The 26070-nt window shown below is 42.0% G+C and overlaps 1 protein-coding gene across 2 annotated transcripts in view; it reads right to left on the reverse strand.

Moving 5' to 3' along the window:
* Glis3 (GLIS family zinc finger 3) overlaps window positions 1–26070 on the reverse strand; it is a 429706-nt gene that overhangs the window by 270093 nt on the left and 133543 nt on the right. Inside the window, exons 3-4 of one of the 2 annotated variants that reach the window (XM_028894398.2) lie at window positions 20295–20502; window positions 11341–12457 (exon numbers count right to left, since the gene is read on the reverse strand). In XM_028894398.2, the coding sequence (XP_028750231.1) occupies window positions 11341–12457; window positions 20295–20502 (1325 nt within the window). The remainder of the gene's footprint in view (window positions 1–11340; window positions 12458–20294; window positions 20503–26070) is intronic. The other variant, XM_028894415.2, reaches the window with a different exon arrangement.

Consider the following 26070-nt stretch of genomic DNA (forward strand, 5'->3'; position numbering starts at 1 on the left):
ACAAAAGCAGCTTTGTTTCTGCATATGTGACGCCTCTTAATTAGAATCAATGATTTTTTTTTTTATTGTCGCTGCCGATAAGCTTGTTTGCCCAGCTCCATTTTCCTAAAACACTTTAAACATTTCTAAGGAGGGTGAATGTCAGCTGAACACTGAGACAGGCCTTGAACCAGGGCTGTGGTTTTACACGATGTTTACAATTTGTCATTTGTAGGGATAATTTTGCAAGTTTAAACACACTAAAGGGTATATTCTAAAGAGTCAGGCAATTTCATTTTGTTTGGATATATTTATGGAAATGGACCAACAGTATCCATAGAGGTACATTGTCATTCTTTCCTTGAGTGTGTGCCAGTTCATGACCAAAAGCAAGCGTTCAGAGAACAGAAGAACATTTACGACCACACTGTGTGTATCAAAAACAGAAGAACATTTACGACCACACTGTGTGTATCAAATAAGCTACTTTGTGAAGTAAAGATGGAAAACACTGTTTCAGGGTCTTATGGAAGTAGCTGTTACACCCAAATCTCTACACACAATGCTGAATGTCGATTCATCTGTGACCTTGCCCTCGATAATGACTAGATATCCCTGAAGGGTGAGTGCCTGTGGGATAGGAAAACACCACATAGCCTCATGGTGCAAAAGATGATGAGCAGCAGTGAATTATACACCCAGAATGTGTCATTTGGACAAGGTGGGGGAACTGAGTAAACCATTTGAGATAAGGAGAATTTCCCAGCAGTACTGATTGAATGTCAATGGAATCTTTGGGGGGGGGGCGGTTGGGCTGGGGAAAACTTAGCAAATTGAAAAGCAAAATTTCAAGGCTGGCACTGATAAGAAAACAATTTTTTTTCTTTAAAAACAAATAACCAAAGCAGCGTGAGTGATTAGATGTGGTCATCACTCATGCGAAGTTCAGACATCAAGAGTAAAGCGACTGAGATGTCTCTTCTCTTCAAGGAATTATGAAAGGCCTTGATGGAACAGAAGGAATGAGGGGGACTTCTGGCCCCATGGACTGATACCTTAGACTCTTTATCTTTATACATTCACCAATACTCGCAAGTTTTCTCCTGAGTCCACAGAAAGACCACACTCCCAGACTCCTTTGCAGTTATTTTGGGCCATGTGACTGACTTCTGCCCAATAACATGAAGGAAGAAATGCATCACTTTGAAAGGCAGCTGCTTAAACATCATTAACTTCTCCTTCATACTCGGCTCGGGTTGCAGCCCCAATCTTAAGGACCCTGGGTTACTACAGAACTGCAAAAAGCTAACTGTAATACAACTTGGAAGAGAAAGGAACTTTCTCTTATGCCAAGCCAAAGATCTGAAACTGTCCGGGACAGCATGAGAGCATCTTAATCTAGTTGACAATACTTTACTCCTACCTTTTGCCTTTTCACATCACTGCTGCACGCGCAGGGTGATTCGAACCTCTCACCACCCCCCATTACTACCCCAGGCTGGCTTCAAGCTCCCCCCACTCCTGCAGCAGCTTCAGGCACACTAGCATTGCAGACAGGTCCATCACAATGTCCAGCCCTCACTTCATCTTTCGGTGATTTCAGAGATGTCAAAACACAGTGGGAAACTGGCTGATTCACTTTCATAGCTTACCCAGGACGTGCAGGGAATAGACTCCTCTTTCCAAAACGTCAAGTCAAAACATTTTACTTATTTTGAATGTTTTTATTTTCAAGTATTTACACAAGTAGAAATAACAGACTAAGGAATCACAATGTACTTACCAGCGAAGCTTCAGTGGGGTGTGTGTGTGTGTGTGTGTGTGTGTGTGTGTGTGTGTGTGGTCTGCTACATATTAATTATTGAGCTATGGTAGGACCTAACGATGACCAGTAAACCAGTAGAAGGAAAAGAACCTGAGTCTCAAGACCTACAGGTTATTTTTAAGCCCCGCTGTGAGGATTAATCTAACAGCTCCTAGCACAATCATTTTCATTTGCCTCCATTTCCCTGAAGGAATTTTTGGTTGAAGGGAGAGGTTTAATATGTCCGTCCATCCTTCCTTCCTTCCTTCCTTCCTTCCTTCCTTCCTTCCTTCCTTCCTCCCTCCTTCCCTCCCTCCCTCCCTCCCTCGTCAAAGCTCAGTTCCCTCTGGGAAGGCCAACACACTGAAACTCTTCTTAGTTAGCCATTTACTTCTGTCTGCATGGATTTATCTTTCCATGATCCCCCAAAGGAAGCCTCAACTGTGTGCAAAGAACAAACAGGGTGTGAGGCAAAGGAGTCCTTCAAGAAGCATGGAGCCTCGGAGGGAGCCACCACACATGAAACGGGAACATATTTCTACTTCAGATTTTATGTATGTATGGCTGGGTCCTCCGTTTCCCCTTCTCTACAACTCCCCTCAATTCCAAGTCTGTTCTACTGGCTTTTCCTGAGAAGCTGCACACTAGAAAGCTGATTTCTGGGAGTGAAGTGAGGAGGGCATGGCCAAGGAGAACTCAGTACAGCAGAGTTTCTTAACAAAGGGCACACTCAGAAGTCTGGTACCCAGTGAAATGCCATCAAACACTCTAAAGCACAGAAATTGTTCTACAATGATCAGTCTGAGAAGCTGCCTTATAACTTCGAAGAGTAAGAACCAGGGCCAATCATGTGACCCACGGGGGAACACTCCTAATGCCTGTGTTCTGAAGTAGGCAGAGGATCTGCCCTTGAGCAGCCCAACAAGGTAGGAAAGTGCAGCCAATGTAGCTCCAGGAACAAATGGACAACTCCCTCTCATGGGCCACTGCAATCTACACAGGGCTGTGGTCTACAGTGGTCCAGTGGCCTTATAGACTCACTGGGATAAGAGAGCCATGTTGAGAATAATTGATTTAGGGTTTTTCTTTCCACTAAACATTTTAAGCTTTTAGCTCTGTTCCCTCTTAATTAGTGTGAGCTGGAAAAAAAATCCAAAATGAAGCTCAGCAGTAGAGGAAAAAGTTTAAAAGGGGCTGACGAGCTCAGCATAATAAACGCCAGGCCACAGCTTTGTTTAACAGTTCTTCAGTCTCTTTACAGATTATTAAAGGAAATATTTAACTAAAGGAGAGCTACTCATGCACAGGATAATGTACATGGCCTCTGTCCACATGTTAATCATTTTACATAATTGATCAAACAGTCTTGGTCTCCTTCTCTAGCCTTGCCCATTGTTTATCTTTAAAGTCCACAACAGAAAGGCCTTTGCTTGTTCCCACTCACATGGCTCCCTAGCAGCTGACATGGCAAAGAAGACAATCTGTGTATCCTCACCAGCTACACTGTGTATGCCGGAGGGGGAGGGGCAGGGGGAGGGCTCAGGGGGATGGCGTGCTTGCGCACATGTGTGAGTGTAAAGGCCAGAGGCACACATCAGACCTCCTCCTCAATTCACTCTCATTTTTGAGATAGGGTCAAGACCACGGAGAGCTCAAGGGATCCCCATCTCCCTGGTTGAGAGAAGCCCACCACCACACCAAGGATTTTATGTGAGTTCTGGGAATTTCAACTTAGCCCCTCAAGCGGATATAGAAAACCACTTTGTCAACTAAGCCATTTTCCCAGCCCATAGGCACACTGCAGTACAGAATTAAACTAAGCCTCCGAGATGATGGAAATAGCTAGAGTCAATGGTTCATTTCACATACACTAAAACACAGTGTTGCTTCCTCAATGAAGACAGTGCCTAAGGGGTTCATTTTTATTAACTAGATTTCCATTTACACTAACTAGGTTTGTAACTGACCAAATTTTAGTAATGTTCCCACTGAATAGGAGAAGTCCCATGGGAGGGGGGTTCCTTACAGCACTCCATTCCACTCTTACCTAGAACTATCGAATTTTTAGACATCATTTCTTCTAATGGGATATTGTGGTACCTCCATTTGAATGGCCTCCTTCCTTTCTTCACAAAATGCTGGCTCTCCTTTCAAGATGCCGGCCTCCCTTGAGAAGTCTGTACATGCAGAGCAGTAAGTCTCTCCTGGTTGCAGGAGAAACAGTTTCATAGGCTTATACCACAGCCCCTGCTGTGGATCTGACACATGCTCACGGGTCATCCCTAGACTGTGAATTCCTCAAGAGAATATCTCATGTGATTGTCTGGCTTCCAGGGCAGGATGTAGTTCATAATTTGCACTTAGTGATCAGATGAGTGAAAGAACACTCATGGAGTCCACATGTCAGTATGCATGCTGTGTGAGCAGGTTTACAATAACATTCTAATCAAATAGAAAGGGGAGCTCTTTGTTTGGAGCATTGTGGGTAATTACTCAGCACATTGCCCAAGACATCTCATTTTCCAACTTCTAAACCACTTCTCAGATTAATCTTCTTTAAAATTTCCTTAAATTTCTCCTAAAGAATTAGCTGTTTCCCCTACTGAAGTGCTGGTCTATAGACCAAGAAAATACATATAAACACTGTGCTACCCAACAAGGGCAGGCAGGCTTCACTCAATTTTCTCACCTAAGTCTATGTGAGTAATGACGCTATTTAGGCTCCATAGTATTCATACAGAACAAGGCCACCTAGCTGCCCACAGTTGGGTAACTGCGAAATCAGGCATGTCCTGTCCTGGTTCTGGGTTTGCTAGACACACATCCACTGTCCAGGTTAATACATCCATTGTTTTACTATGGTCTAGAAGCTCTGGTTCAATAATTACTCCAGGAACTATTAACTACATAGAAAAAAAAAAAAAGGAAAGGAAAAAAATTTCTTTTCCAAGTCATTTGTTCTAGAACCTGAAGGAAATAATCTCTGAGAGATCAGAGAATCAGACAGACTGCCTTTAAAATATATATAAATGAGTTTGTTCTTTTATTCTACAGGATCAAATTCTATCTGGACTCAAAGATGTCAACATGACCACTCAAAGAAGGGATAATTAAGGAATATTCCAAAGGTCACTAAAGACCTTTCTAATAAATTGCAAAATGAATTTTCCACACTGTTGAAGTCTGAAAGAGCTAAGAAAAAAAAATACATTTGTAAAACTGTACATGAACAAAACTCAAAAGATTTGACATATACTCCCTTAATCTAATCATCTGTGGAAAGATTTACACAATTCTAATTCTAAAAATGTTATTTCAGGGCATAAAATTAGAGATGAACAACAAAATAAATGTGAACTAGAAGGAACATTAACCATTAAGTAGTTAATGATTTCACTTCATGAGGATTAACCCTAGAATATTAACCTCTTTGAGACACTCTCATTACCTATTATTTTTCATTAATCCTAAAATCACAGAATAAAGAAATATAAACCATGATTTTCTTCAAAACATTTGCTGAAATCTGTTATGAATTTATTTTCAGGGCAAAGTTCAAGAAAGGCTAGTTTCCCAGGTAAAGTGGATTAAATGCTTTCCACAGAGAAATCGAATTAAACCACTACTAAATGGCAGGTTTCCAATCGTGGGATGTGAAATCTGATTTGACAGAGGCCTTATAGACAGTGGTCAGTTCCCCATCTGATGGCAACTTCTGTGGTTTGACTGTTACCTATTCTTAGGGAGCTGCAGTTTATGGTTCCATATATATATATATTTATTATGTTGAACATGTATATACATAGATAAATATGCTTGAATCTTATGTAAAAAATGACTGGAGAAAATCTTGAGATTGGATTTTATGTTTGAAATCATTGAGTTTGCAGCTAATATTTGACAGACTGATGCCTTGTGGGATATGACTTGGAAGTTACAGTCTCTCTGATCTTTACCAGATGTTTTCCTGGTGGTATTTCAGCCTCAAGAGACAAAGAGGATATTAATGTTAATTTTATTTATTTAATCATATCAGGCAGATTTTATAAAAAGAGAAAATTCAGTTTTTTTTTAAACATACCAACTCTTCAGAAATGTTCATAGTAGCAAAACTATTTGAAGATGCATTTTTTTTTATTACAGGGAAAGTCTGTAATGTATTTGGACAGGATCAACTCTCTCCTCCCTTTAAAAATGGGAACTATATGACCACTTTCTCAGTGTCACTGTTAACTCAAGGAACCAAGAAGACGGCAATACTCTGCCTACAGTTCAGGACAAGTCCCATCTCAATCTTTTAACTACTAGTACAAAACAGTAAACCTGTGCATATGAGATAAACTCACATTTGCTGCTACTGCCCTGCCTCTCATCTCTGTGTTTTATTCTAAGAAATATTGACTCTACCCTGGTCATTATCAGGTAACAGTGAAGATGAGAATATTCTCAGTCCTAACACAGCCCCTCCATGCTTGAACTCAGAGACCTGTCAGGCTTTTATCTATCTAGAGCTCAAGGTCAGAACTTAGAAACTTGAGGAGCCTGGTTTTTAGGCATGGATCCCCATTAGGACCATCTACAGGAACTTCACCCAGACGGATCACATCCCAGACTCTCCTGTGCAGACCAGGTACTGGGGCTCTGCAAAGCACTCCAGGTGAGTTCAATGTCAGGAAAGTCAGCAACTCTGCCCAGGGGGCCCGGAACAGGGAGCAGCTAAACAATACCCATGGAAAAATCAATTTTCCTTCGCTTTGTTCTCATCTGAAAAATGGTATGTGTGGAAGGAAGTTGGAATGTATACTAGTTGATTTCCTACTGTATTAGGATAAAAATAAAAAGTTGTAAAACATTTCACGTAGAAATAAGAGGATACATAAGAAGTCCCTGCAACACCTGTATCATCACCACGAAGCTAGACAGAAATTAGAGTTTTTCCATACTTTAGTTCTCTGTCTTAGAAAGACAATAAGCAAAATCCCCACATCCTATTTCTTCATATTTCTTTCTTCTCTAGAAATATCCACTACCCTAAGATTACTGGTTACCCTGCACATAGGATTTGTCTAACCACATAATTGTTTATCTTCAGATCCTTATAGTTCTTCTGTGGGTTTCAATGTACATAAATTGTATTATACCACATTTTGCACATACCACATTATTCAACTTTTTTTTAATGAGATTTACCATGTGGAATGCATTTTACTAATCTTCAATTCTTTATAGTATTTCATAGGAATAAACCATAGTCAACTGGTTTACCTTGTCTGTAGACAGTTGAGTTAATTATATTTTTATACAAATAAAGCCATAAATGTTAGTATGTGTCTCATCCCAGGTTTCTATGCTGCTCATGTGAATGAGTCTTCAGGGGAGACACCGAGACATGGTTTTGTTGGATATGCATATTTTAACCTTACTATGCAATTCCAAACTGCTTGCTTTCCAAGGTGCTCATACCAATTTACTTTTTCTAGAAAAATTAACACACAGGCACACACCTCATTCTCCATACCTTTATCAATACTTGGTACTATGAAAATTTTCACACTGCTGCCAATATAAAGATTCTGGTGTGGTAACTAATATTGACAGTTAAATAATATTTTTCTAAGGTCCCTTCTGGCCATATAATTGTGATAATGACACTGATGCCAAGTCTTATCAAAATTAACAAAATAAAGGTCGTGGAGGGAGAAAAGTTTACAACAGATTTACTTTTCCTCAAAAATTATCTTGCATGGCCAAAGCTGGCCCATGACCCATACATCAGGCCATAAAAGCGGAATGGGGACATGGCCCCAGTTCTGTATTTATTTTCTTGTGCTCATAATCCAATGTTACTTAAAAAGCAAACTGCCCACTATCCAAGCCAAAGCAAATATACTGGATTTTGCCAGGGAAAATGCCTGTGGAGGAATGAGTCAATTCATACAAAATTCAAAACTGTCTTTGGTCAGTGACATTTTCATGAAAATTTGTGGGTGGGTAAAAGTTTTGCAAAACTCCTTTTTGCTATTGGATTAAATTCACCCAGGAAAAATAAGCAAAGTGTAAGTGGCAGCCCGCACCGCCCCTAATTCCCTTCTGAACACTCCCTAACCTCCCAGCACAACTGCTTTCGATTGTGCAGGAAAATGGGCCAGGTGGTTCTGATCCCAAACAGAACCCTGGGCCCTGCTCGTGGGGCAGGCCATTTCTCAGCATAAACACTCATGGACCAAACTTCTCCTGTCAGTCAGAATGCACTTCAAAACCTCCCCGGGAAACACTACTGGCCACTGGCCACCCTCCAGCTTAATGGCAGCCACCTCCATAGGGTCAAAGCACTTGACACATTCTTTTGGAACCACCACTATGGGAGCCTCAAGGAACAGTTGTATACTTCCACGATTTGATACATTTTATGTTATCCTCTTAGGAACATAGAAATGGTCTTTTAAAAAGAGAAAGACGCAAACTCCCTGTCTTTAAGACTTTGTTCTGAATCGAAAACCAGGCACCTCATCATCTCAGAAAGACTAGTCAGAATTTGCCAAAGGTAAAGCTGAGCTAAAGGCAAGAAGGTAGAAACAGAATGCTGGGCACCTAGAAACGGCTTTATTAAAAGTTATGAGTGAATAGACGTGGTTGCTTTAAAGCGTGACCTTGCTACATCTTATTTCTGATTTGAGATCTGCCTCTCTGCCTACTGAGGCCTTGGCTTTCCCAAACTCTGCACAACTGTCTGGGACCGTCTCTTCAATGCAACCTGGACTTTAAGGACAGAAGTGGGCTGCTCTTTCCACAGAGGCAGTCAGAATGTCATCTGGTGAAGGGCAGGGTTGTCTGGATGAGAAAGGAACCCATCCTTTTCTTCCAGTAACAGAAGCAAATAATGAATTCAGAATCTTCCCCTGGCTGTGCCACTAAGAATCCAGAGTGATCTGTCCCCCAGGTTCCGGGTTAGTCTGCAGAGCCACAATGAGAAATGATTGATAGAATGCATTCTCCCATGGAGCAGAGGGAACTTGGCTTGTGGGGAGGATTCCACAGCAGCCTCTTACTGTAAAGCAGGCCTTAGTCCTGACACACCCTCCTTTTACCGTAACTTCCAGAAGATTTTCTTTGTGTTGCTTGAAGTCATGGTCACCAGACACATAGGGGTCACCATTCCCTCTCTTGGTTCAATAATCCCAGTAAGCGAAAATGATGAAAAAGTCCAACAATCATACAGATAAGAGTAATTAATAGAATCAGATATACACTAAGTAAAAATGGACTGGGCCTTAGAATTTAAACTACCTCTACGTTTGGTAGCCACCAAAAACAACCCCAAAACCACCTTCTCCAAAAGAAGAGCATGGTCATTTTACCTGGCATGGCTCTAGCCATGTTGTCTGCTGGCCCACATGTCAAGCACATGACATGGAGCAACAAAACAGAAGATAGAAGGTTCATGATATGTAAGTTTATACAAAAATGGTATCTTCCCGTTAAAAACACACCCTCCCAACAGTGGAATTATACCACCAGTTACTCCTTAAAAAAACTTTTCTTTGTCTAAATTTAGTTGCATCACAGCATGTGAGTGGTTTGTGATTCTAGTTTTGATATGCTATTGGATTAGTAGGGTGAGTTTTGCAAAGGTTCCACCTATTAATGAGAGGGCCGATTAGGAGAGCAAAATTGCCTCATCTGCCCGTCCTAAAGGGCCGAGTGAACAGCAGTGCAGATCTGCACACATTCACCTCACAGCCATCCTTTCCCTCAACTCTATTTTTAATATTCACCATGCTCTTTAGCAAAAGCCAACTCGGCAAAGCTGTACATCTCTGAAAACTCTGGGACCAGAGGTGAAAATGGGGAAATCCTTTTGCATAAAAATTAATGTTGCAATGCAAAAAAGTATTTTTTTTTGATAATTCAAACTTTAATGTTTACTTCAGTAAAACCCAATCCAGTAATATTTTCAGCCAGGATTAGTCAGAACTAAAAGGTTGGACTGTTTTCCTTTGGAGACTGGATGTCTTTCCTGTTTGCAACAGGCTCCTGTGTTCCAAACAGAGTAAATGGAATTGCCTTCAATCGCTTGTCTCATTCTGGCATTTTTAACACAGAACCCTACTGACAGAGTACGGTCTGGCCTCCTGGAATGTAATTATTCTTTTCACTCATGGAACCTGGCATGTTCACAATGCATCAGCTTCAGGTTTTCCTTAAGAAAAATCACAACATGGGGTATAATGTAATGACAAGAAATGCAATTTCATTCCACCAAAAAGCCTTAAAACTCTTTCAGAAACACCTACTGCATGGTAAAAAGTGCTTCTTGTTCTTGCGTTCCTGCTATCACCTATATGGTATGCTTTTGCATGAATCAGAGTTTGGCCAATCTATAATCAAACAGAAACACAGTCCAGAGGCTTTATATCGCATACTACAGAAAGAGATGACTTTGGTTGGGAAGTCACAGTTCAAACAAGTTCTTTTCCAACTGGTTTATAGTCTTCACTCATCGCTGCTCTCTAGAACTCTCAATATTACGGAATACATAGACTTCTCAGTTCTAACTCTGAAGAACTATTCCTGTCCATCTAGACTAATAGAAAACATATGCTCTTCTTTTTTTGCAAACATTCAGTGAGCCATCTCAGATTGTGCAAAGCTATCTCTGTGATCCCACGGGTGAAGTCCTGCTTGTAAGCCCTGAGGGTTTCTGGGAGGTGTGAAATTGTTGTGAAAGCATTTAGGAATCATAGTATTCAAAACAGCCAATTTTGCCAAGACACAGAATCACAGTTCCGGGGTTAGTGCTGAGAAAAAGGGAGGCAGGACAGACATCAGACCCATGTCCTTCAACACAAAAGGCACACACCCTTCTCAGCCCATGGTTCTTATGCTTTCCCACAAAATCATCTTTCCTCAAAATGAAGTGAGACCCCACAAGCCCCCGTTCCTGTGGTAGCCCCCAATGTTTCCTTTCTGTAAGTCATTAATGAGTTTCACAACTCTGAAAGGTACAATGTGCTGGTGTGAGGATGCATGCTAAAACAATTCCAGTAGTCAAGTTCCTAAGTGGAGAATCCCTTTCTTAAATATCAGACTCATTCCTCCCGGACCCCAAGTCTCACCTAAATTTTTGAAGGTTTATGAAAAAAAAAAAACTGAGTATTTACTTGGGAAAAGCACAAAAGTTTGCTTGTGGCACTGCACGTGGTCCCCTGCCCTTGAACACCCATGTAGCCAAGAGAACACTAAGTCTGTGTCCCATCCACACTGTCCCAGACTACAGTAAGGCAGGCATACATACCAGCCTCCACTATCACAGTGGCATTGGGCTTGTACTAGAAGTGAGAGAAACCAGTGGCCACCAGTTATCAAAGAAACCTGGTGCCAGCTAGCTGAAGAGGCAAGCAATCTTATGGGGGCCATTACCATCACACAGCCAATTTCCACAAAAACAGAAATGGTTACCTGACTTCATGACTGTGTTTGGTAAAAATACACGCATACATTGAAGCTGGGCCTCCAAGAAAGGTGGCGCAGGGCTTTGGAAACTCCAACTCACTCACCGTACACTTGTTGGGCTTCTCCCCAGAGTGGACCCTCATGTGGATCAGCAGTTTATAGCGGGCGTTGAAGGGCTTGTACCTTCTGGGGCAGCCAGTCCAGAAGCAGGTGAAGTCTTCCCCCTTGCGCTGGTCTATGTGGACCTTCTCGATGTGCCTCACCAGTTCCTCCTGCTGGTCATATAGGGCGCTGCAGTCTATCCAACGACAGCAGTGCTTGCCCCCTGAGTCCTCCATCTCCCCATCCTCATCCAGGCCAGCCTGGGCCAGGGCCAGTGGCTGCGTGTGAGGCAGGAGCTCTGGGTGATGAAGGTGTGGGTGGGCATGGTACGGGGGTGGGGGGCCCTGAGGCGGGGGAAGAGGAGGGAGAGGCGGCGCGGAGGGCAGGTCCAAGGAACTGCCTGGGAACTCCTCCAGGCGCTCCGTTTTGAGCATGTTGGCTGACTGGCCATCCTGGCCCGGTAGGCCTGGCTGCAGCACCATGTTGTTTACAGGTCCGGACTGCAGGCCACCGTGCTCCAGCTGCTGCATGCGCTCGTACTCCAGCGTGCCATCCTCGCCATAGCCTGGCAGCGCCTGTCCTCCACTGGCCACCAGCACGCCTTTCTGCCCACTGGATACTGCACAAGACTGGGGGATGCAGCTGCCGCGAACACCCAGGAAATGCCCATAGACCTCGGACTGTGGAGACATGTTGGCAGGGGAGGCTCTTGATCCGTTGATGTAGGCAACCAAGGATGTGGGCGAAGTACGGATGATAGTGTTGAAGTCAATCCCAATGCCATCGGACAGCGGGGACAAGGACAGCGCTCTCTTCTTGGAGCGGGTGGAGTGGGACCTGGTTGCTGAGTGCCGAGGACTAGGGTAAGGGGAGTGACTATTTTCCATGCCAAAAAGGTAGGGTGGTAAAGAGTTAGAGACACTACTGCTGGACCCTGGCGTGCCAGGGGGCAAGCTAAGGAGGTCCCCTAGGTCCATGCCATTCTGAGAGCCGTGGTTGGATGAAAGTGAAGGGAAAGTCCTGTAGCTCTGAGACCACTCTTGCTTCACACTCAAGGCTGATTGACTCTCTGTCAGACTCAAAGTCGTGGACACCAGAGACTCTTGCAAAATAAGGGACCTGGAGCAGCAGCCAAAGAGAAGGGAGAAAAAAAAAACATTTCAGTGAGATGTGGATTGCTTAAGAGCTAAGAGAACATTGCACCAACAATCCCTTAAGTATTTCCCCTTATTACATTCCTCACTAAACACAAGTTCTTAGACTCTGATAGAAGCCAAGGCTTTTAGTTCCAGGTAAATAATAGTTTACCAAGACAAACAATAAAAACTCATGCTTACTAGAATAATGAAAAAAGAGCTATTGTTATAAATAATTCTAGTACTTTAATGAGAATAAATAGTCCTCACTTTATTTCCAGGTATCTCTTTTTATACAGAATGGGAAAATTGTGGCTTAGGAAAAAGTTATAGATGCTTGTCTTGGTAAATCAAATGAGTATCTGGCAAGCACCTACTGAGTCTGTGTGCATCATGCCATGGTAGGCTATCAGGTTATACAATTCTGAATGGTACTAGTCTCCAATTAAAATCTACTTGAGAAGGTAACATAATAAGCTTGTGGTGTCTTTTTTTTTTAAAGTAAATCTTCCAAGTTAAATATTTATGCTAGAGGTTTACTAATAATTTTATAATTTAGTCTCACTGATCAAATTAGACATCTTTTAAAGGGCAATTTACAATGCCAGGTACTCATTCATTTCAAATGACCCTAGAAATTGATGAAATTTGTGAAAATGTAAAATACATGGGCAGAAAATGTAAAATACATGGGTGATAAAGAGCATACTTAGCATGCTGGAGGCATGGAATTCACTCTTTATCACATACACAAAAAAAACAGTCCTTAATAGAACAAAGTTATTATACATAGAGAAGTAACAAACTGAAAAGCTGCATTTGGAGTCATGCATCAGGCCATGTGGGGTTTAACCATACTTGTTAGATAGGTTTCCCATGAGCTCTTGTCCTTGGATCTGAGCAACATCAGGCCAAGAACAGGTCATTCACTTGCAGTGGTTCATTTTTATAACAATTCCTTCCCTGTCCTTACCATTTACAAAAAGAAAAATGCTCAACATGTCACAATTTATTGTTTGCATATCAAAGTGGTTCATAATGATAACTCTAGCCCATTGGAAATCCATTTTGTTTTCCAGGAACATTATCACCTTAAAAACAATAAATAAAAAGAAAGAAAGAACAGCTATTATCCCTTGGACAGAACATTCATCCCCAAAAGGGTCAACACGTAGACACAGAAAAAAGGTACCAGATCCCAAATCAGACAGAGTAGAGAGCTGAGAATTATGGCTTAATTGATATGTGTCTGCAACTGACTTTCTAGATTCTTTTATTTAAATAAATTAGTCACTAAAAATTATTATGCAAAATATGTGACTTCCCTACATGAACCCACTTATTGTCTCTGGCTATTAAATATCAACCTGCTGCAAAGGAAGGGGGAAGAAGCATCATTTCACCTGTCCCCTACCTTGCTTCACAAAAAGAAACCAGGCATACTGTTTCTGCCAAGTCGGGGATACTGTCAAGCAGACATCTCAGCTCTGGAAAAGCACAGTGTAAGGAGTTAACACTGCCATCGACCTGAGGCTGCCATCGGTGCGGTAATGTTTACCAATGACAAACACAGCGGGAACCTATGTCCAACTGCCCTTGACATAGATCTGTATCTTGCTTCACATCCTTACATTTGGACTAAAGTCCTTCCGCAAGCTCCACAGTGGTCTCTGAGCCATTTGGGTTTTAATTCCCCGTGGACACTTCTCAATTATTTTCCAAGCACAGTTAGAGTGAGCACATGGCTCTTCCTGCAGAGCTCAGCAGAAGGCTCCTGGTGATGGGATGTCAAGAGCCTTTTGACCCTATCCCCCGATGAGAGTCAGGAATTACATTCACACACAAGCTGCATCAGTAGAAATGCTGTAGGAGACATGGAAACAAGGACTCTGCTTTTCGCCAAGGTCAAGAAACTATGGGATGTCAGAATACTGACAGAGTTCTATGGCCAAATGGGTGCCTGTTCTCGGGAGGGAGCCATTTTGGAACATTTCAGACTTCTAAGCAGTGACTCATAGCCAGAGGAGCTCATTCAATTGTATGCACTTTGCTGATAAAACGGTGTTATTTGGCTCAATGGCAGCATCAAGAAACATGTTCATTTTTCCAATACTGAAAGGCAAATCTCCTTTCTCTTAAATTATGCTGAACATGGCTTAATTTATAGTACAGCATATCCCTGTGCAGACATGCTGGGCTGCTTAACTTCTTCAGCATCTCAGTTTTCCAAGGCAGTTGTCAAGTCCCTTTCAGAAAGCAAATTCAATAGTCTACTTAAAAGCAAAGGCATGAACAGAGGACTAGCTCATGCCTCTCCCTCCCCGACACCTCAAATGCCCAATAAGAACAAAACTTCCAACAAATGGCATTCACTTCCTGTGTATCTCAGCTATACACTTCAGGAGATTTAATCATTCAAAGTCCTACCCCCATGAAATCTATCTCTGTGCTAAGAGTCCTCTTCGCAAGGCAGCTCCACCATCTGCATCACACTTTGAAGCATCTCCGAGGACTGTGCTCACAAATGTCAAGACCTTTCCATCGAAAGGATGATTTTTATCTCCCTGGTACTGCCGGAGTGTTAAATACCAAGTAAGTACTCAAACACCTGTTGATCGAGAGAGTGCATAATAAAGAGCCCAGCTTGGTGAGACAAGCCTGGAACCCCACACTAGGATTCAGGGGACTGAAGCCAGAAGATCATGACTTCAACACCGACACAGACTACATAGCAAGATGCTACCTCAATGAACAGAATCAAAACATAAAAACAATAATCACCATAGCTGAGGAACCATTACCTACAAAGCTTACAAAGCCTTTTTACATACTACCTTACTAAATACGCAGTATGACATGAATTAACTAGACTCTTAAATTATTTTTATAAAATGAAAATAACTAAAAATCGGTGACAGCAAAAGAGTGTGGGAGGTCCTTAGTGAAGTGTGAATGAAGGTGAGTGAGTGGCAGAGACCCAGCTGGTTCTCATTTCTCCACACTGTACCCCCAGTGTGGTCCACGATGCTCTGTTTGATGGAAAGACTTGGTTAAAAAAAAAAAAAAAAGGCTTAGAATCACTCCAGCTAGGACTGCAGCACAAGTTATGTGTTTTTCTGCAACAGTATGCTCCACAAGTGTGAAGGCGGCCCAGGAATCGAGCCTGTGACCCCTGCTGCTCCACACACCAGGCCTGTGGAAGAGAAAGTGACAACGAACTCAGAAAGCTGTGTCACCACACTGAGAGCAATCTCCACTTCCATATGTTCCTCTGCTCCTAACGACATTATTTCTGGGGACTGGTTGATTTGGAACTGTACGTGAAAGGCAAGACAATAAATCTAAAACCAAATAAAAGCAAAGTGAAAATCTCAGAAGCCATTAGGAAAAATATGCTCTCGAGAAGCCATAGGAGCTATGATGACCAAGTTGAGCTGTTTTGTTATAAAGCTTAAAAAAAGTTTCAACTTAAAGGTCGTGTGGAATTCCTCAGACTGATGCTCATGAGGAAAAAACACATGTACATATACAAAGTGTGCATATACCTAAATCTATATGTGTATAATATACAATATATGACATATATGTGTCATACACTGACAATCCTGGGAAAGAAGACCAGCCCTAGCCCGTCTGGCAGTTGTCCTCTATGTACCCCAGTAAATCTTCCAAAAGAGTGAGGACAGCTTATAAACGCACAACAGCTTTAGAAGATGTCAGAATGCACAGGGAGCCTAGAGTCTATCCTCAGTCCTTTTCTCGACCTTCTCTGAGCTTTGTGGACTTACTATACTGCAAACAAAAAAAGGACAATAATACCAGTTTAGGATACGAAAACAAATGCCAAGTATTTGGATCTAGACTGACATCACTAAGCGATGGCTGGCCTCTGTGATGACAAGCTGCAAAACTGTCACGGAACCAATCAAGTGGGCTTTCTGGGTCTCGAAACCACCACCCCTCAACCCGGGGTGATGCTTGCTCGGACTGTGACTATTTAACCACAATGCACGTGGACGCACTAGACAAGCTAGGCATCCACAAAGCCCACACAGGCAGCATCCCATCTCCTTCACTGAGCAGCTCTGCTAGGCTGAGATACTGAACAACTGTATGAAGAGGTGGTTCGGCACCCCTACACCTTGTCATTTAGGGGACCTGTGTGCAATGGCCCTTACAGCAAGCAGGGTGTGGACGACACCTAAGTTGACCGCGGCTCCTGACTCTTCAACCGAGTAGAGTATGTGTTTAGCACTGGGGTGGGCTGACGGGAAATGACTGGGAAGTTCATCACAGCAAATACACAGCACAGAGGAAGGGGTCCCATCCTTGGAATAAACAGAGCACAAGCTAAAAGCGGAGCATGTTCCCTCAGAGGAAGGCCCCCAGAAGAAAATTACATTCAAATCAAGTAAAAGAAAAAAAGAAGAAAAAAATGCAGCTGGCAAATCTCTGGAAACTGTTCAACATTATCAATAATGAAAAAATATCAATTAAGATAATTACATAATTACTATCTCAAACTAACAAAATGTACAGATAAAACTAAATACATGATAACTTCTGAGACCACTGTCGAGCTCACATATGGGTTGGTCTTCTCTGCAGTGCAACATGAACATGCCTATTAATAGCATCAAAGGTGCTACTAATAGCCATTTAGATCAACAAATCTTAACTCCTGAGAATTTATTCTAATCACTATAGAGACATGAAACAGAAGATTTGTAGGTTAATCCAATAAAGTATTATTGGTAATACTAAAGTAAAAGACAGAGCTCCAATGCAAGTTCTTAGGGGAGGAAAACATGCATTATTCCTACCCTGTGATGAAGCCTGGGAACCACAATGATGGGCACAGCAAAAGAGTTCCCTAAAGGTACAGTAGTGGCACTTGTATCTCGGTGGTAACCAACAGCTATTTAATTGGACTGAAGTCCCTGGAGGGAAACCGTAACTGGTACTGTAAACATAGCCAAGAGCGCATGCCTAGTGAGGTCACAGACTTAGAGGAGAGCCTAATAAGGCCACTTTCCTAAACCAGTGTGATTCCTAACTTCATTCTAAACACCCATCCTTATACTCACAGGTATGCGCAGCTTTCACGCCTCATCAAGGACACTTCATTTCACAGCAGATGGAGACCATTATAGAACACAACTAGTCTAAATGCAGAAAACAACCTACTACAGGGTGTCCAGTTGCCGTTGACACATCTAGAACTCAACTCCTATACCCTCAAGGAAGAGGAGATGGAAGACCGCAATAGTCAGAAACACTGTGTCTTCTAGATACGGAGGGAGGCCACACTCATAAAATAACAACATGGCTGCTTAAACAAGATCTGAACTATGATCATCCCAGTTGACAGGCCAAGATGGATGGGGGAGATTTCACGGGGCTGCCACCCTAGATGAAGAGCTACAGGAAATTAAAGGCTGCTAAGAGAGGGAGAATTAGTCTCTCCCAGTGATAGACTCCCTGAATCGTTACCCAATGCCAAGAGGTCAGACCTAAAGAATACTCATAAAAGCAATGCTAAAGGGACTCAGCAGGTTGCATTTACTATTTATTTGCATATATGTATGCAACAATAATAATTAAAGAATAAGAAGTCATGAATTTGAACGAGAAGAGTTGGAGGGCGGACAGGGGAGAAAGGAAATGATATAATTATATTTTAATTTTTAAAAATCATAAAAAAGAACTAAAAACTTAGCAATGAAGAACTGATAAGAATTCATGTTATTTCTGTCCTTTCTTTGTAAAATAGCATTTGGGGTGGGAGGAAACCATGAGGCTAAAGAAGATGTCTCAGAAAAGAGCTTAAGCTGTATTTATATTGGGAAAAGTTATAAAACTGTGTCTATTATATGGTCAACTTGATGGCCAGGAAAGCCAGTGCCCGAGGGCATGTGTTCACACGTATTTGAAGGGAGTTTATCAAATTTCCACTCATGGTATCTCAGGGTGATGGGACTCAGGATGATCACATTTACTGCCTAATGCTTTTGTATAGTTTCCCATTTTCTACAGTGCATAGCAATTATACAACCGCAGGGAAAACAATCAACTCTGCAGCTTTTCAAAGGCCAAGCTTCCCTCAGACCGAATGGTTCATGGCCTCTCTGGCCCCGTCTACCTACAGAAGACCCTGATATATGAAGTGCTCAGCTGGTTCACTCACCAGCTTCTCTTTAGTGCTAGATTGTAAAATGCCTTCAGGTTGCGCTGTTGCCTCTCAAGCTTATTCACCTGATGGAACACACAAACCAACGTAACAACCATATACAACACACAGCCTTTCCAAACTGCTGTAAGTGGGTTCCATCCTTCACTTCACCAAGCCATTTCTCAAATCCCATTTCTTTGCCCATCTGGGGGAAAAAATTCCCAGAGAAGGGCTCACAGAATACATACTTAAAACACTTGTCAGTACATCGTCAAGATGTTGTCTTTTAAGAATATGATATTATGCTAAGGAACCCGAAATGCCAGGAAACAGTGAGATAATGACCCCTCTGGCCGCACCATGAAAGGGACTGTGTAAGGCACCTGGCTTGAGCGGCCTGAGTTCTGCCTACCATCAATTTCTCCACTAATTATGCCTGCCTTCCAGGCATGGGAGGGACTTGCCACAGACAGGAAGCTGAAGATTTCCAGTGACACCCACCAATAAGCAGAGTTAATTTTACATGCAGCACTCAGCGAGGCTGAGGAGTCCCTTGAGGCATAATCATCAATGGGAAAGTGACAGCGGCTTCCCATCACTAAAGTCCCAGGTAGAAAACAAGCTTTCACCTTAAAAAAAAAAAAAAAAAAGGAATAAATAAGCGATCTGGGAGCCATGATTGCAGAGTCTCAACTGGAGACTGGAAGGAGGCCTGGATAGAAGAGCTGAAAATATGAGCAGAAGAAAGGGAAAAGGAGATAGTCTTAGGACCACAAGGCACCCTAGTAGGATATAACCTGCACTGAAGAATGCAGAGGGCAACTCCTTTTCAAGATCCATCACCCCAAAACTGATACTCACGGGCAACAATTCTACACTGTGTTTTTACCAAGAAAGTAACCTCTATAAGATGAAATAGTAATCTTCAAAAGAAATAGACCTTAAACACTATACCATAGCTCACTTTTATTTACACACACACACATCAACCCTGGAAGATAAATTTTGTCTAGAGGGGAGTGGTTTCTTTTCAGTCTAACTCTGTTGAATGAAAAAGGCAGTTACACAGCCACCTAATCAAATATTTAAGTAAAAGCTTACATAACTATGAAATTATGTCTTCCCAAACACATTATAATTCATGGTTTCTATCCTTATTCTCTCTACGATTTCCCGAAACCATTGCATTATGCACACAGTGGGTACTTAATACATGTGTGAGTAGATGAGTGGGCAGTTGCGTTCACAGACCAACAGCTTGTAAACCAGCCCTGAGACACTGCCATGCACATCCTGAAAGCCTGGCAGATGTGCAGAGCATCACATTTGGCCACAATGTGATTTGCTTTGTAAGGAAGTAACAACTGTACAAACTAAGCTTCCGTTCCTGAGACTCTCAAATCTCACAGGACCAGACAACAGCTATGATGCCATCCGTCCTGATTAAAAGATGAAGCATGGCACACACTCACTTTTTAGACACAATCTCCTCCAAAGCTAAGACTGAGAGAGCTCCTTCTGTAGGAATGATTGACTGAGTGAGTGCGTGAGTGAGCACATTTGTGTTCAGGAAGACGGGGGACAACACTCACGGGTTATGATCACACCATAAGGAGAGGGGAGGAGAAAAAAAAACGTAAGTTGAGACCTGGAATCTGAAGGAGGTCTATTCAGGTTGGCTGCATTCACTGCCCTCGGTAAGCTAGGACTGATCTGCTTGCGTGCTGTGGAGACCTGGCTTGCTGGAGGTGAAATGGGTCCCAGTCGCTGAACCATCATGGGACTGCTGGTGAGCACTAGATTGTTGCAGCTGCCTTTTCCAATGGACTTGCACTGAGGCCCAAAGCCAAGAGCCCCTAAAAACAAATGAATGAGGTTAGCTTTCATGTCCCTTACATCAGCAATCAGTACATACACACAAGTGCACATTTCTATCAGGGCTCATCTTCAGAGGCAGTCCTTGGACCTCCTCTTTTTAGTATATTTTCTTCACACAGGGTCTCATGTAGCCTAGGCTGCCCTCCAACTTACTATGTAGTCAAAGATAGCCTTGTGTCCCTGTTATTCCTGCCTCCACCTTCCAAGTACTGGTGTTGCAAGAGTATCTCCTTTTTGGTTTTTTGTTTGTTTGTTTGTTTGTTTGCTTTTCAAGACAGAATTTCTCTGTTTACTCCTTGCTGTCCTGGAACTCACTTTGTAGACTAGGCTGGCCTCGAACTCACAGATACGCCCACCTGTGCCTCCCAAGTGCTGGAGTTAAGACATGGACTACCACTTCCCAGCACAAGAGTATCTCTTTAATATTGATTACACCAAAAAGCATTATTCCGATGCAAAAATCTGTAATGCTATAGCAGAAAGCTTTTCATAATCACCCCTCATACCAAATGCGATTAAATTCCACTGTACAGAAGTGAGAATCATCTGTTGAAATTGATGCCAAAAGTTATAATTTATAATGTCTTTAATGGAAGGGTGAAGGTGATTAGTAGATGAAATTATCTTTATCAAGTCAATTCCTTCCTAGAGTACCTAATATTTTAAATCACAGACCAAATAAAGTCAATACTGCTGGGGGAGGGGCAAACAATTAACTGATTTGATTGCAAATCTGTACTTCCTGAAAGCCTCTTTAAAAGAGAATTGTAGTCAAGCTATATCCCTTGGGTTTAACTTTGGGTTTCCCCTCTTCGTCCCAATTCACTGCTATTAGACATAAAACATTTTATTTATTACAATTCAAGGTGGGAAATCCATAAAACACTCACTTGGAAAGGTAACTGAATTTAACAACATTTTTTGATTTCATTACTTACAACATTCCAATGTTAAAAAAAAAAGTGTGGTACATATCCAAAGGAGAAAGAAAAAAAAGGCAAAGAAACCCACAAGAATCTGTGTCGTTAAAGAGAAAGCAGAGAAGAACCGGCTAACATTGCCATGACTCATCTGTTTAAAATAATAGGAAAGGCTGAGTCATTCTAGACATTTCTTCACGTGCTTGTACTTTTTCAAGCATATCTGTCGGCTTCCAGGTTGAGACTCAATGGCTTATACTCTATTCCCAATTCTAACAAATAAAAATAAATTTCTCCCTAGATTCTCTAACTTTGTCATTGCACTATTTGGGACCAAAGTATGTAGAAGTTGCCACTGTCACTTTATTTAGCTCTAGAGAGCAAAATTTCATCTTTTTGTTTTTCCCCAAATCAAACCAAACAGCCAAGAGCTCTTTTGGCGTCAATTTCAGTTACATCTTCCTCTAAGAGCCCCTTGAGACAATGTAGATTTGGAAGCTATCACCATATCCCCATAAATAAAGCCACACCTCAGCTCTGCTGGTGGGGTCACAGCGGCTAGGGGCAGCAGCCCTGCTCCCCATCCGCGCTCAAAACCAGGTGCACATGGCCTGCCTACAGCCACGCAGGGAATTAGTATCTACGAAAACTCTACTGCTCCATGTAGCTCCACGGCACCCACATGCTTTAGTTTGGACTCCGAAACCTCTTGAACATTTTCCAAGATCACTGACTCCTAAAAGAAATTTCTCAGATCTCCAAGATCACTGACTCCTAAAAGAAGTTTCTCAGATCTTTTTTCAGATGTACAAGTTCACCTCCCTCTTCCTCCTGTAGCAGATTTCTGATCCATTATCTTGTGTCTTCCAAGACCAGTTGGAGATACTACATTTTTATGACTCATATGGCATTGGACCATTAGGGTTTTGTCTTCATATAAAGAGTGGTAGGTATGTATTTTTATGTAACACTCATAACCTGATTATCTCTGAAATTCTTAATCCTGTATATTTGCATATGCTCTCTTTTTGCCTTGGAAAAGACGATGTAGTGGTACATAGCATAGCCTAACTCAGGCTATAATAACCTGAGTTATCTTCTCAGTATCCTCACTTATTTCTATTAAAAGCAACATCAGATGTCAAGCATTTAGTCAAATAGAATGTCATATACTCTCATATAATAAATTGCCACTTTATGTCACTTTATTCATCCTTAATAAAACTATTAACATCTATCTGCCTCTAAAACAAATACATTAATCATTCTATCAGTACACAGAAGAAATACAACTCAGTAACAAAGCATATTAATAACTATTTGCCAAATCCTGTGTGTATATACATCTATATTAAAAGCATAAACAAATTATATTGGTTATAATATTAAATATATTTATATAAAAATATATAATATAGACAGTGTTATGTAGTAAAGTCATGAAGAGCCAACTAAAGTTGTATGCAGTATCATTACTTCAGAGATGGGATGAACACACAACTACCTTAGAATTAGCAATTGCCAAATGTGATGACTGCAGCTGGTACTCGAACCCTTGTTCACAGCTGTGTCTGTAACGTGGGCATCTAGTGAGCACCTCCGCATCTTCAGGGTTTCAACCCAAAGGTCACAGTGTCCCCTTCACCCTGCATCAGGGCAGATCTGAGTGATTCGGCCTTTCAAACGTCAGGGACTGAACCCATTACATCCCGACTAGCCTCTCGTTTCTGTGCTTCAATTTTCAAACTGAAGCCCTTGTTTAACATGTACCTGCTTCCTTAGAACCCAGCCTATTAGAAAGCTGTGAGTGAACACATGAAAATTAAAAATGGTTACAGTGAGTATTAAATATTACCCAACTATTTTCACAGAAGCCCTCCTGTCTTTTATGAAACACAGGACCACTTAAAAACAAAATCCAAACTGAGTCGATCCTTCAATGCTTCTCCACAGTGTAGCTAGCCTAGCTGAATGACAGAGGAAGCTGGTGAGAGCAGGAACTGTACATCAGTTCTCCTGGTCCAGAACCCTCCAGCCTGGACTCTCTGTAGTAAAGACGCCTCAGTCCTTCTCTGCCCAGCAACCCATCACTGTGCACTATCCTACCCCTTACTCCAAACACATGGGCCAACTTAAACAGCCTCTAACCACATGCAAGTGACAGCCTGTGAAAACAGTGAGTTTCTCAGAAACGTGCAGTATGGTGTGCAGCAATGAGAACATTCCAGAAAACGGCACCATCTATCTCACAGAGGGAAGCAAACAAAGAGTTGTACCAAGAGCCACTAGGAACAAAGCATTGAGAGTCTAATTCTTTTTCAGAACACCAGACATAAGGATCAGCTGCAAGTTACTCAGGAGGAATGTGGACTCTGTGGGCAGCCTGCCTGAAATCAGGCTCTTTGTGTGACCCAGGCAAATTACTGAGGATTTGTAGTCAGTATTTCTATCTTACCATCTACCAAACAGGAAGAGAAGCGGATGCTGCCTCATAACGTGGCTTTGCATCTAGTATTAACAGCACATATAAAGGACTCGGCATCATAGTAGATCCTATGGATGTCAGCAGCTACTGTCACTGATGGTACTGTTTCATGCCTGCCCTTGCTTTTCTGTTCTGCTTTATTAAAGAAGAAAAGTCCTTCATCATTCCTTGCATAAAACAAGATAGTAAATGATGTTGTTTAATTCTCTGCCCATTTCAAATGTTCTATCTGTTTTGAGTCGAGAGCCAATTTTTTTTTTTTTTTAAGCCAGGTGTCATCACAGATAGAAGTTTGCAACTGGCCAAGTTTGAATGTTCCCTGGCTTGTTGCTCCATAAAAACAAACCATACAGCTTTTCTGACTACCAGATGTGCCAACGACTTGGGCACTAGTTCTCTTTTTGAAATATCGCTTATTTTTAGAGACAACATGGTGTGTGTTTAAAAATGTGTTTACTGCTCAAATAAAGATCTGAGGGGATGGTGTTCTGAGTACCACATAGGTTCTAGCCAAGATCACCCTGTGCTGGTGGGAAGCCCAAAACATTTTGTATCTCTGAGTTTCTAAACTGAGTGGCCGCTTTAGAAGGGCCTTGATTTTCACAAATGTCTTCATTCGTTGAAAGGCTCTTCTCCAAAAGCAAGGTTAATTAGGTTGTACTTATCATAAGTAGGTCGCATCTCTCCTAACTTTGGCTTATATCTACTCACTGGTTCTCTAAGCTTCACATGGATACAAAGGGTAACAAAAATGTAACACAGATGGTAGAGTAGGGATGATGTAATCAAAGCTTTGCTGCTCTTAATCGCTTAATCAACTGGCACTTAGAGAATGCCAACCAGAGTCCAGGCAGCCCATGGAGCCAGCGGTGAAGGACGGACTAAGTCCCCTCTAAGGCCACTGTCTGGTTTTTATAAAAGGTAATTCCTGCCTCTAGGTGGATCCCATGAAATAGCTTTTATCAGGTCACAAATGACTACAGAAGATCAACTTCTAAGCAGGTCAATGCTACTGATACACAGGGAGTTTCCAAGGCAAAATTATTAAAATCAGACAGGTTCAAGTCCTGCCCCCTGCTCTCACTGGCTATGCGGCAATACGCAGAGTGCTTGAGATCTCTCCACCCTAGTATCTTCTTCTAAAATAGGGACGGTCAGGTCACTTAATGCATGGGATTGCTTTAATGACAACTGGTTAATATTAATATACACGCTTCTAAACATCTGGGTTCTCTATGCAACATTACAACCTAAAAAGATTGTAGAAATATGAAATAATCTCCAATTTCACCTAAGGTCATTTCTTCATCTAACACACAAACTCAAGAGTTTGCTCATGTCAGTTCTGGAGCCATTATGAATAAGTCATAGATTTCATATTTTTAACCCCTAAATGTATAGCCACAATATAATTGTAAAATTTAAAGCATTCAGCAAGGCTACACTACTAGTAAAGAAAACACTATGCTCACATATTAGCAATAATACATGTAATGATACATGTAGAAGAATTGCTTTCTAATCCGGGATCACGGAGTATAAAGGAAAATTTTAATCCACAGTGGTCTCCAAGAACAGAGTAGTGGATCCCTGGACACCAGGCCCTGGAGAGTGACAGAAAAGTTGAAAGGTATAGGCAGAAAAGGAGAGGCTAGCATCAGAGCGTCCAGGGCACATCCCTGTATCAGAGCCCCACCACCCACCAGCTTTATAATCTTTCCACACGGCTTAAGCTCTCTGGGGCTCCGTTTCCTGATGCTAAAACGAGTTTAATGCCTGCAGAACTGCACAGCTGTCCCAAGAGCCGAAAGAGCTACTATGTGTGGCACATTTAGTATGTGCGCTCACTAACTGCTCAGGAAAGTCAGCTGGACTGGAGCTGGGAGATAGCTCCGTGGGTAGAGTGCCCGCCTTGCAAACACGAGGACCTGGGTTCAAACACTCGAACCGTGTGAGAAACGCCAGGTCCCGTTGTAATTCCAGAACTGGGGAGGTGAAGGCAAGCAGATCCTCCAGGCTTACTAGTCCGCCACTGTAACACAGTTACACAGCTCTAAGACAGTCAGAGACCCTTCTCAAGCAAACAAACGAAAAAAGTTGACAGACTTTGAGGAGACAATACCCCAAGTCTGTCCTCTGAC

This window comes from Peromyscus leucopus, chromosome 1 (genome assembly GCF_004664715.2).
Source record: "Peromyscus leucopus breed LL Stock chromosome 1, UCI_PerLeu_2.1, whole genome shotgun sequence".
NCBI lineage: Eukaryota > Metazoa > Chordata > Mammalia > Rodentia > Cricetidae > Peromyscus > Peromyscus leucopus.